Here is a 13,185-nt window from a genome sequence, read left to right on the forward strand (position 1 = left end):
GATATGGCTGTCATCTTAGTTGTGACTTTGTGTCCCTTTTGTTGTAATGTTGATTGTGCGCCATCTACTGGCTTTGAATGTACCATGCACACTAGTCGGCAATAACTGAACTGAAGACTGTCTTCTCTCTCTCTCTCTCTCTCTCTCTCTCTCTCTCTCTCTCTCTCTCTCTCTCTCTCTCTCTCTCTCTCTCTCTCTCTCTCTCTCTCTCTCTCGCTCTCTCTCTCTCTCAAAATCAGAGTGCATTAAACCACAAAAAACTAAACAACAACTAATATTTGTAAATAATTAGATTATCACCTGGGCAGATGTGTGGCACACGGTTGAGTGACCAGCTGCAGCTGTGTGTGTGGCCTTAGCTTGCGCTCATTGGTCAGCTGCCATATTTCCCCAAGGGGAAAATATGGCAGCCCAGCCAACCAGCACGACCACAGGATAGTGTATACAGTGTCAGTACACTGGACAAACTGTACACACAGTAAACACTATACAGATATGTTTTGGTTAACAAACAAAAAGTTATTTTCAGTATAGCTTACACTGGACAAACTGTAGGCCTACACACAGTAACACCATACACCTACAGACATGTTTTGGTTAAAAAAAAAGTTTATTTTGAAATCATTGCTATAGTGTTTGTTCAGTAACAGGAGTCTCCCAGTCTCTACATTTTCAGGTAGGTGACAACATTTCAGCCAATCAGGCGAGAGTAACCATTAAGAGCTTAAAATGTTATAGTGTTCCAGTTCCAATTTTGCCAGCTCATTTCTTTGTGTCATCACTGTTTAATCTGTATCCTGACTTGAGTTCTCTATCCTGATTGGATAAAAGGGGTATCCCGACCTCCCGAAGGTAGATTGTGATAGTATAGGCTACTATCACAATCTACCTTTAACTAGAGATGCATCAAAACCATTTTTTCATCACTTGAAAATGACGTGGTGTCGGAACGGGATAGACCGGCATACGCGCCCATACCGATGCCCGCATTTAAAGGCAGTATCGGCATACTTTTTCGTTACTGGTATCGGTATCGGAACAAGTCTGATTTGAATCAATCCGGGTCGGACTCGTTACAGATTGATTGGCATCCATGTTCAAACAAATATAAAATATTTTCAGCTAGGGATGTGTGGCCAATTGCCTACATATCAATTTGGGGGTTTAATTGACATGAGAATGTTTGAGAACCACTGCTCTAATCACTATCATGTCTTTCTTTCTTTCTTTCTTTCTTTCTTTCTTTCTTTCTTTCTTTCTTTCTTTCTCCCTTCCCTCATTCAGTGAGATGGGCCGTCAACGTTTGCTGTGCGTGCTGCTGTGCGTGCTGCTGTGCGTGGCGGCAGCCGCCTCCTCCGCTACAAACGGCGACAGTGACGACAGCGTGTCGCCAGGGCGCACGCGGCAGCGCCTCCCTCTGGTGCTGAGCAGACGCACGGAGGTCTTAAGCGAACCCGTGTTCAGCGGGAGGCCGGAGGAGGATGAGGAGGAGGCGGGAACAGGAGGTGGAGGAACGGAGAGGAGGATGTGTGGGATTGAGTGCCAAAGCGCCCTGCCGCCCCTGGACCCGGCCCAGCAGGAGAGCGCCCTGGCATACGAGACCCTGTACGAGAATGCCACGCGCACGGTGACCCAGGTCACGCTGACCCAGGTCACGCTGACCCAGGTGCAGGTACGATAGAAATTATTTCTATTCTATTTGAAGGGTTAGTTCAGGTTTTTGGACTTAAAGCTGTAGGATATTCTTGCCATTAATATAGTGGTTGCAAAGGTATTCATTGAGTCCATGAGTCCCGTGGTGGGATCGAGTTCTGGTCTGGTTTTGGTGAATATTAAGTAGTTCCGGTCATTTAATGGGGGTCTAAAAATAAATTAATCCACAAAGAAATACAAGATTTGTATTGTTTACCGATTTCTATCATATAGCACAACCTTCGTTCAACCTTGACCCCTCTGTCATTTTAGGATAACATCTCTAACTATTTCATGTGAAGGACCCCAAAAATGATATGTAATTGGCCGCAGAGCCCCCCATCTGAAAATATGTTGTTCCAGGAACAAAGATCTGCACACATTGTCACTATTTAAAAAACAAATAGCAGGTCTACAAGCTTGTAGTGATGAGCTTGTAGAATCTTCTATTTTTCAACAGCTAAAGTATAGAAAAAAGAATCCCGCACACTGTCTTCACTTGAGTTTAGATTTATTGAGCAACGTTTCGGTCGTCAGACCTTCATCAGGCATGCCTTCATCAGACATGCCTGTGTCAGTGAAGACAGTGTGCGGGATTCTTTTTTCTCTACTTCTCAGTTCCAGTTATCCGACGCACCTGTCCATTGTAGGTGTGCAGAAGGACTTTTTCTTATAACGTTAAACGCTAAAGTATAAAAGAATGCTTAAAATGTGGTTAAAAGCTAAGGTGACACAGATGCGTTCCAGGTCTTAATGCAGTTGAACATTTCCCCTGATGCAGGGCTTCAACCAGACCTCCACCTCGACACGCGGCGGTGGCGGCGGCGGCCGCCGCACCAAGCGCCAGGTCTTTGGCGCCGACGGCCGCTTCGTCATCTCGGACTCGCGCTTCACCACGCGCTACCCGTTCTCGGCGGCCGTGCGCCTCTCCACGGGCTGCTCGGGCGTGCTGGTGTCGCCCCGGCACGTGCTCACGGCCGCCCACTGCGTGCACGACGGCAAAGACTACCTGGCGGGCGCCCGCAGGCTCCGCGTTGGCATGCTGCAGCTTAGGAGCAGACGAGGAGGAGGAGGAGGAGGAGGAGGAGGAGAAGGGGGGCGAGGAGGAGGAGGGGGGAGGAGGAGAGGAGGAGGAGGAAGGAGGAGAAACGGTGGTGGGCGAGGAGGAGGACGCGAAGAGGGAGGAGCTGCGACGGCGGATGAGGTTTTTCATTACTTTTACTTCTACTCCGCTACGTCTCAGAGGCAAATATTGTACTTCTACTCCACTACATTTATTTTAAAACTTTAGTTACTTTGTAGATTTTGATTATTATTACAAAACATACATTAACCACTATATACATTTCGGCCATTTGAAAATAGCCGATCTACAAGCTATTTTCAAAAGATGGTTAAACATTTGAAAACTTCCTGCATGACTACAATGACATTTTGAAGCCAATACTTTTGTGCTTTTTACTCAAGTAGGCTACATTTTGAATCCCGGACATTTACTCGTAACGGAGTAGTTCTACATTGCAGTATAGTGACAGATACTTTTACTTAAGTAATAAATGTGAGTACTTTTTCCACCAACAGGAGGAAGGAGGCGCGGCGGAGCGGAACGGCGTAGTCGGCGGCGACGCCCCGGCGAGAGAGAGGAAGGGCGGGCGAGGCGAGCGACGGATGAGAGGGACGAACGGAGGAGGAAGAGGAGGAGCGAGCGACGGGCAAACGCCCGAGCTGAACCGCGCGCGGCGCTCGACCGCCGCCAACGACGCAGAGCCCCAAAAAAGACAAAAGCCTGTGTTCCGCTGGTCGCGCGTCAAACAGACCCGCGTCCCGCGAGGCTGGATCCGGGCGGCGGAGACGAGCGCCGACGTCAACGACATTAACTCGGTCTCGGCCGACTACGACTACGCCCTCCTGGAGCTGAAGCGGCGCGTCTCGCAGAAGCACATGGAGGTGGGCGTCGGGGTGGGAGATATGGTTAGAAATATCGCCCAGACGATACCATATGGGCTCCATTTTTGTCCATGCTAAACCTCTTATCCCTAGGGCTCCATCTTGCGCCACCCTTATCCCTTATCCCTAAACGTATTTGCCTTTTTTTTACTATTTTGAAAAACTTTTTAAAATAGTTCAACTAGCCGATCTACATCGCGACATTGTGAGCTTGTAGATCGGCTATTTGAACTATTTTAAAAGGTTTTTTAAAAAAGAAAAACATGGCAAATTAGTTTAGGGATAAGGGTTAAGGGGTGGCGCAAGATATAGGGCTCCAGTTTTGTCTCATCTTTCTAAAGCCACTATTTGGGGTTTTAGGAGTGGGGAAAGGGTGTTCCCCCACTAAAGCTGGTATTTTGGTTACCTGTCTAAATCCCTTAAACACCTCCGTTACCCGTTATATTATGCATAGGTGTGGTTTGGGCGTTGCAAGAATTAAACCACATTGAACCAATCACCAGTCTTGGCTTTAAGAGATCCCTTTAATAGATCCCTTACCCGTCGCCCGTTAGTGCTATATAGCTTCGTAGCCGCTGAATTGCGGGCCGCGCTGCGGGTAAAGGCTGCGACAAAATTGGAGCCCATAGTCCCTAAACTATTTTGCCTTTTTATACTATTTTGAAAAACATTTTTGAATGTTTTTCAAAATAGTAAAAAAAAAAGTTTAGGGATAAGGGGTAGCATGGATGAAATTAGAGCCCAATGTCTCCACGATATGCCTTTTCAGAGATATCTTATATCGCGATACAGTGAATGCACGGGCGACGGGCGACGGTGGCTCAGGGGTAGTGGCCGGATGGTAACCGCAAGGTGGCCAGTTCGAACCCGGGCTCCCCCAGAGTTAGTGTTGAAGTGTCCTTGAGCAAGACACTGAACCCCTAATTGCTCCTGATGTGCTGGTTGGTGCCTTGCATGGTTTCCGCCGCCATCGGTGTATGAATGGGTGAATGTGATGCACAACCTACGTATGTAAAGCGCCTTGGATAAAGGCACTATATAAATGCACCATTTACCATTTAATGCACAATTCTGATGATTTGCAGTTCTGTATGTTAATTAATACTTCTGCAGAATGACAGTTTTGTTCGCCAAAAATAATACGTATATTTTGTGCTGAATGGTCTGTTGCTCCTTTTTCTTTTAGTTTTTGTAACCTTGTACAGTAGTGGTGGTAGTATTGTGCGAGTATCACTTGAAGGAACCATAAAAACAGCATGAAAAAATATTGCGATATCACGTATCGTGATTCAGCTTGAAAACGATATCATGATGATATTACATTTTTCCATCGTAGAAATGAAAAGAATGCCAGCACACACTTTATATCCAAAAGGATTCCCCCAGCATTCCCAAACGCCTTCTAAAGCCCGACCTACGTTTTCTGAAAAACTTCAAATATTTATATAGCAGCATCAATTCTTTTAATTTTTTGGAATACTGTACAAGTGTACAGTATACTGTACAGAACCCCAAAATGGGTTCCCGGCCTGAAGGGGTGAAACACCACAAGAGAATCCTATTGGATATAAAGTGAGTGCTGGTATTCTTTTCTATGGACTGTCTCTATAGAGCGTAGCAGTCCCGCCCCCTACCATGGACCAGGAAATGATTCTTCATTTTCCTCATAGACATTTCAGAAAGTATTTATTTAAAGACGGTTACGCCGCGGACAAAGCCAACTCGAGTCGAGACAAATCATAATCACAAACACAATTTTTGGGGCCGAAAAAATAATTAGAAAGAAGAAAAAAACGGCAGGTTACAACACTTTTTTTGTTGTTTTTCTTCTTTGTAATTATTTGTTTGGTCCAAAATATTGTTTGTGTTGTCATGAGTTGTCACGACTCGAGTTGGCTTTGTCCGTGGCGTAACCGTCTTTAAATAAATACTTTATGAAATGTCTATGGGAAAAATGCATTGGGTTTAATTTCCTGGTCCATGGTAGGGGGCGGGACTGCGACGCTCTATACCTGAACCGTGCACCCGATATATTTGTTTTACACTGCACTACTCAACTGAGTGCTTAATTTCTTCCTTTCCTTTTTTCCTTTTTTCGCCCCATGCACCCTTAGGTGGGCGTGGCGCCAGCCGCCGCCGCCCCGCTGGCCAGGATCCACTTCTCGGCCTACGACTCGGACCAGGGCGCGCCGAACGACGGCGGCGCCGGCGGCGAGAGCGTGGTGTACCGCTTCTGCTCCGTCACCCGGGAGTCGGACGACCTCATGTACCAGCAGTGTGACGCCCGGCAGGGAGCCGCCGGCGCCGGGGTCTACGTCCGCCAGCGGGCGGAGGAGGATGCCACGGGAGGAGGAGGAGGAGGAGGTGCGGTGGACGCCGGGCGAGGCAGGTTCCAGCGGAGGGTGATCGGCGTGTTCTCGGGGCACCGCTGGGTGGAGCTGGAGGGAGGCGAGCAGAGGGACTTCAACGTGGCGGTGAGGATCACGCCGGCCAAGTACGCCCAGATCTGCCACTGGATCCACGGAGATCCCAGTCTGTGTAAGGAGATGTGAGGATCCATCTGCACGCTGTTTGGGATCCAGGGATAGATATCAAAGGGGGCGTCAGTCAGCCCCTGCCCTTTTACCCGTCTGAAAAACAACTGAACCTCTCCAGACCACGAATGCAGCCTTTACTATGGCGAAAGAAATGCAAATGCCCTCCTCTCCTTTCCATGCCATACCGGAAGGCAGCATTCAGGAGAATTGTTTTTTTTTCTCCGAAGTCTCCTGAACTAATTTGTTTTCTAAATCCATTCCGTTCACCGCATCTCCAGTTTTAAGAGTGCAGGGTTGCGCCCCGAAAATATCTGATCTACAAGCTCTCAACGCGTCGCAGCGCGGCGCGTTGTGAGCTTGTAGATCTGCTATTTTCGCTACTTTGGGACAAAGGTGCCCTCTTATGGGATTTCAGCCCCTGCCTCTGTAAAGGCTCATACATAGTCTGGATTTTCGGTGGTTAGGTGACCACCGAACTACAACATGAGGTCACGAGCCGCGGTGAAGTAGCCTGGCTAATAAGCCAGACTAATATCACACTCCACTTGGATTTCATTTCCCGGGGGGCGGGTTCAAACATTTTCTCTTTGACGCAATTGGTCAGAGCTACGGCTGATTCGGTCTGGTTTATTAACCAGGCTAGCGGTGAAGGGCAAACCACCGCCACCGCTCCAGCCCTTCTCTCGGTTTTTACAGAGGTGGTCACCTCACCACCGAAAATCCAGACTATGAATAGGCCTTAACACTCTCCGCACGTCCCTGCCATGGTCTGTGTAAAGGCCTAGTCATACTCCAGTTTGAGGTGATGGCTTATCACCGCGGTGTAGTTTTCTAAAGTTAGAAAACTACAACATTATGTCACTCTCCGTGGTGAATTGCTTGCACCGCTCACCCTGACATCTCTCTCTGTCTTTACTGATCGACAAGTCCTTTCACTCTGGGCTATCACCCTGATTGGTCTAGAAGTTGGGTGGGCGGTCCCCTTGGTTTTGCAGGCACAGGGATTGTGCATCTGAACCAGAGGTGACATCACTTTCACCTTTTTAGATGATATGCTATCGCCTAAAACTGGAGTATGTGTGAGCCTTAAAAGAGATGTGGAAGAGCTGCGAGAGAACCTGCAGAAGATCTGGACTAAATCTGTATAATCCTGAGTTTTATAGGTTAAAGGTGCTTCAAAGCGATATTTTAGAATAGACCAAAATAACGTTGGTTCTTAGAACTGGTTCCGTTCCGTCCTTTCTTTTTTATGATGGTTTATATCACATCTGCATCTTCCAAACTCAATTGTGACACGCGCCCACTTTGGTTCCTATTCAAGAAGAAGTCTTTTTTTGGTTCCAGTTCCGAACGAACTTTTAGGGATCCGAACACTGAACTGGTTCGAAATTCCAATGGTGTGTGAATGTGGGAAGTGAGGACGCTGGCGTTGTCTGTTCGCTGCTTCACCGGGATGTCCCGACCTTTTTTTTCGTTTTGCTTTTTTTTAGCTTCCGATTAGGGACAAACCTAAAAGTATTTTACTTAGTGATATGATGAGTCAATGAGATATGCTGCCCTACACAGCCAAAGTGCAGTAGGTTTTTGGACACACCAATTTATTTGTATATCCCAAAGGTCAAATTAGCAAAGCTGATTTTGGGGGATAAACAATTACGTCAAGAACATATTTACAATTAGTGTAATATCACTTATTTGCCGATATCTCATTTGGCTGACCAGTTGAAACACTTTTAAACTCAATAACCCAGTATGGTTCTCTAATAATAATGTTTGTGATTGTGGCCAGACAACAACTCTACTAATGTGTAATTGGTGCTATTAGGCTTTAGATTTCCACTGGTAATTATCATTTTAATCCAGTGGTGGACAGTCGTATTTAGTTGGGACCCAAACTTATTTATGACCCAAATTATTTATGAATGACCCATTTAAACCTAATTTCAAATGGTGAATATAGACGATCTACAAGCTCACAACAGATATGCTATTTTCACTTCACCAGTTTTTTTATTTTATTTAATTTTTTACTTAACACAATATTTGCCACACACGAAGTCTCGGGATTCGTGCTTGCAACCACTTTTGCCAACACGAGATCTCTCAGGTTTGTAATTTTATCCAGAAAGCATTTTTTAGCAACCATCGTTGGCCTCCGGTAGCTCCCATGGTGTGTAGTCATCGAATATCCCAAATCTCCTCGTGCACGCGCACGCACGCGATCTAAAGCATTTTAGGGCTCAGATTGAGATAAAGGACCACGTTTAGAGCTTGATAAAAACATTAATTCGAGGTCACGCTATGAAAAATAATGGCCGTTAGCGAGCCTGGGGCCCAAATGGAGGGCAATCACTTCCGGGTCGGCCGGATGGGGGCTCTTCTTCTTTGTTTATGTCACGCATTTCACTGGCACTAGCCTCACGTTCCCGTTTAGCGACATGGAATCGGTTAAAAAAAAGTATTCTAAATGTCGATACAGCAATGCATTGATATTGAAAAAGTAATTTGTACTTTTGAATACTTAAGCATTTACTTCAGTATACACTTTGTCACCACCACTGAATACTTTTCTTTTTCTTTTTTTTTATCAGATGTTATAATTATGACATAATTATCTGGAGAAGGACTTAGACTGCCTCTGCAGTTTGTATAGTGTGTACACTCTGACCCACAGCTTTAGTTAACACGGAGAGCTCTCTTACATGTCAGGATTTCACAGTGAATGGATGGATGGATGTTGGCAAAATGTTGGCAAAATGGACGCTTTGCTTCTTAATGTTCTGTTAACATGTTTCTGAGGTTTTCATATTGCATTGAAAAATGTCTGATAATTTGAAGACGTTCTACATATTGTGTGCTTTCGACTTTTGGTAGGTACATTTTGATACGGATACTTTTGTGCTTTTACTCAAGTACATTTTTTATTCCAGACTTTTACTTTGTAACAGAGTACTTCTACATTGCAGTATTGATACTTTTACTTAAGTAAACATTTTGAGTACTTTTTCCACCACTGATTATAATAATGCATTGTTGTGTTTTGTTTTATTTTATAGGCTTCCCCTCTCTCTCCTTCTCACTTACAGTCTGACTTTGTCTACTCTTAATAGCTGTTTTTTCCTTTCCTTTTTAACATTAAATTGTGATTTAAAAACTGCTCAATTAAATGCAACTCTCCATTTGTAAAGGATAATATTGTATTGTATTGTTTTGATCTGTTATATTTCGGCCATTACAGTTTTAGGCATAGTGTTAGTGAGGTTAAGTTTATGTTTTGGCATAGTGTTTGAGGTTAAGCTTATAGCTTTTCACATACTTTTACTGAGGTCAGGGTTAGGGTTAGGATTAGGTATAGTTTTACTGAGGTTAGGTTTAGGTATAGTTTTACTGAGGTTAGGTTAGGGGACAATGTTCATTTGTTGATTACATTGTCTTCTTTCTATCAAGTTCAGTCTTCCATGTTTCTATATGGCTTATTGTGCATATTGTTGCTTATTGCTTATTGACCTTATGCACACCGCTGCCATCTTGCCAGCAAGGTGGTAACTAGTGCAATTTCCCATTGACAGCCCATTCATCCAATAGAAAAGTCCTATCTGATTGTATTAAACAACATCAGACTCCAACATTGCAGCTGTTCGAAAAGCTTGAATTATCCTGTTTTTATCAGGATAAGTGTTTGTTTCATAAAGATCCACTGTAGACATGGTATGATGAGCTAATTCCTTGCAGGTGATTTATTTTTGTTTGTTGAAAAAAAACGTGTTGGAGTTTGGAAGTGCTCATTGAATATCACTCAACAACAGCCCATGCATACCACCTGTTTTGTCGCACATAATGCAAGGGGAAGCATGAGGTTGCTTTATTGATAACGAGCAAAAATGGCCACGGCCAAATACATATTAATTTGTCCTTGACATGAAAAAGAACGAGATAGGCCTAACAACGAAAATATCAATGTCTTGTGTGGACACTTTTCTGGTATGACTGGCCTTGCTTTCTATTAGAGAGAATTGCTGCCATCTGTTGTTATAACCATGTAGTTGCAACTTAGACTGCACTTTCACAGTAGTAAAATGGTCTTATATTCAGGTCTGTTCTTTATGCAATTCCTCATCTATTAATCAACTAATGTAGGAACTAAAGTTGTCAAAATATTGTAGTGGAGTAAAAAGTACAACATTTGCCTCTGAGGTACAAGTGGAGTAGAAGTTTAAAGTATCAAGACATTTGTGTGTGAGTTTTGCAGAGCAGGTTGCAACACAAACACTAGAAAATATATGTTGTATGTTGTATGTATATGTATAAGGTATTAAATGCAGCTGAGCTGTGGAAAGTGTGGACATGTGCAGAGGTATTGTACTTCAATTGGTTCTGTACATCATCAACCTCAATACTTCACATAACATACAATACAATCTGGTTCTGTTACATCATCATTGGGCTATACATCAATACACACAGCAGACAAAGCATCTTAATGAAAACTCTGAGACAGTTTTTAAAATCAAAATGCTGGTTTGAAACCTCTCAAACAACTGATCTTCTTAAGTAATGTACTTGCCAGTCTGTTCAAAATGTATTTTCCTATATGATATTTGACAGAATACACAAGACAGAGACGTCCTCTTGTTCCATGCAGTGCGTTCCCACTCACTCTATCAGGCTGGAGGTCATTGGGGGAAATGGAGTCCTTGGTATACGAGTGAATCAATAAATAGTGAGTAAATACATAAGCTTAAGCCATCAGCAAGCTGAGTCATCGCCGAACAGTTACAGCAACAACTGTTCTCTACAAGATGCACACTCCCAACTGTCCAGCGGACCTCAAAGCACTACTACCTCAAGCTCACACCTCAGGTCGAATCACCCGGAGAGTACTACCAAGCCACGCCCTGGAAACCCCCAAGTCAAACACCAAATGCCTTGATAGGAGCTTTCTCCACTCTGCTATAAGGACATGGAACAGCCTTCCCCCTGTGGTTGTTGGAGACATTACATCTAACAGTGTTCATGCCTTCAAGAAGAGGCTGAACAAACACCTCCTCAGTATGTGACTGTAATCCCACAAAGCTCAAGGACTGTCATTCATCCAACATTCAGTTTAGACATACTGTACGCCTGACTGAGTAGCTGCAGATCACTGATAGGCTCTTTGAATGTATTAATTCTCATAGCCTGTATCTGCTTAACACACCTTTAACACCTCTTCTGTCCTGGCCCGGGGGGTGGTGCCCGATTCTACACAATGCAGATCGGGCATTCAAATGAAAAACACAGAAAAACACGAAAATGTCCCTGCAAGCACGCACGCACGCACGCACGCACGCACACACACGTACAGCACCACTTCTCCCATGATGATGCTAGACTCTGTGGTTCTTCATCATTTCTTATGCAATACAATTCTATAGGAAGCTGTAGATTGTACAGGAAACAGAAGGTAGAAGTGAACACAGTTTCCGTGTTTCATGATCTCTTTTAAGTTAAGGTCAGTCCACACCAATGCAACACCTTGTCACAGTCACATACTTTGCCTGTCTAGCTCTTGTATTTCTATATTATGTTCTGGTTCTATGTTGTCTTCCCCAGGTGTTTCTCATGTGTAATCACTAATCAGCCCTCATGTGTATATTAGTCTTGTTCCCCAGTCAGTCCTTGTCCAGTCATTGTTTTCGTGTCACTTCTTGTTCAGTTCAGTGTTTGTGACGTTTTCTCAGTTATTTTGTAATAAATCACACAATCTTGGATCTTGAACTCTGCCTGCTTGCTGTCCTGCATTTGGGTCCTCGACACACCACCGGAACGTGACAGAATGACTGGACCAGACTGGACCCAGCGGACAGCACCCTGGCCACAGCCTGTGCAGACCTTGTGAGGTATTGGGGTGTCAAATTGAGTTGACATCTGAAGCTGGATGTTGGGGGGCAAGTCGAAGTCCTGGTTGTGATGCTCCGACCTCACTCCTCAGAGGTTCTGGTTGTGGAAGAGCTGACTGTCCAACACCTCTTTTCAGCCCCAGGTTCTATGTCCCTTTCCCTGCCCTTTGGACCCTCTGACTCTGCCCTGTCCAAGCAGCCCTGTCCAAGCAGCGGAAGAAAGCTCCGGGGGGTTTCAGCCCCTTCCCCTGCCTTTTGGACCCTCGACTCTGCCCTACCTGTCCCAGCAGCGGAAGAAATCTCTAGGGGAATCTAAATGCTGGAACCTCTCAAACAACTGATCTTCTTAAGGTACTTGTCAGTCTGTTCAAAATGTATTTTTCCTATATGATCTTTGACAGAATACACAAGACAGACGTGCTCTTGTTCCATGCAGTTCAATAGAGTTCATTCCCTTTTCATGTAGAGTGGACTCACTCTATCAGGCTGGAGGTCATTGGGGGAAATGGAGTCCTTGGTATACGAGTGAATCAATAAATAGTGAATAAATACATATGCTTAAAGGTATATTCAGTGATTTCACTTAATTCAAATATCACTTCTTTTTTGTTTTGTTGTGATAATCCTCCCTACTATCCTCCCTGTCCCCAGTTAACCCGTGCGGGGTCAAAAGAATGTAGGTTTCGTGGCCCAGCCTTCATCCAATCAGAATAGAGAGGGGCCTTCCGCCAATCATGATCGAGCGGGGGCCTTGGTGTGTGCGTTGTTGGCCTGTTGCATGTCCCCCCACTGTAGAGCGTGCATGTGCACATCTTGTTACCGGACGGACCGGGGGGTTTTCCAAATCACCCGAATCACTGAATGCTCCTTTAAGCAACAACATATTGTTAATTTTTTTTTATCAAGATATGGTACTGAACAGATCAGTGAATATATTCAGGTTCAGGTAGCCTATATGCATGGACCTTCTGTAAAATAAACACATTTTTTTATAAAGTATATTTATTGGTTTTAACAAATGTAAGGACAACAAACAGACATGACACAACAAGAACATAATAACAAACAACAAAAGAAAAGAAAAACAGCTCAGGCACAACACTAAAGAAACACATTTTAAACTGAAGTGA

At 44.4% G+C, this 13,185-nt stretch overlaps 1 protein-coding gene across 1 annotated transcript; it reads left to right on the forward strand.

Annotated features, from left to right (window-relative positions):
- Positions 1 to 1,288: 1,288 nt before the first annotated feature.
- On the forward strand, positions 1,289 to 6,191 carry LOC306941101 (inactive serine protease 35-like; the record flags this gene model as incomplete). The annotated part of the gene is made up of 4 exons (XM_079526407.1): positions 1,289 to 1,672; positions 2,474 to 2,770; positions 3,274 to 3,639; positions 5,754 to 6,191. 4 exons carry the CDS (start codon positions 1,289 to 1,291, stop codon positions 6,189 to 6,191), a joined length of 1,485 nt encoding a protein of 494 aa, XP_079382533.1.
- Positions 6,192 to 13,185: the final 6,994 nt, after the last annotated feature.

This window comes from Electrona antarctica, assembly GCF_951216825.1.
Source record: "Electrona antarctica genome assembly, chromosome: 17".
Lineage (NCBI taxonomy): Eukaryota > Metazoa > Chordata > Actinopteri > Myctophiformes > Myctophidae > Electrona > Electrona antarctica.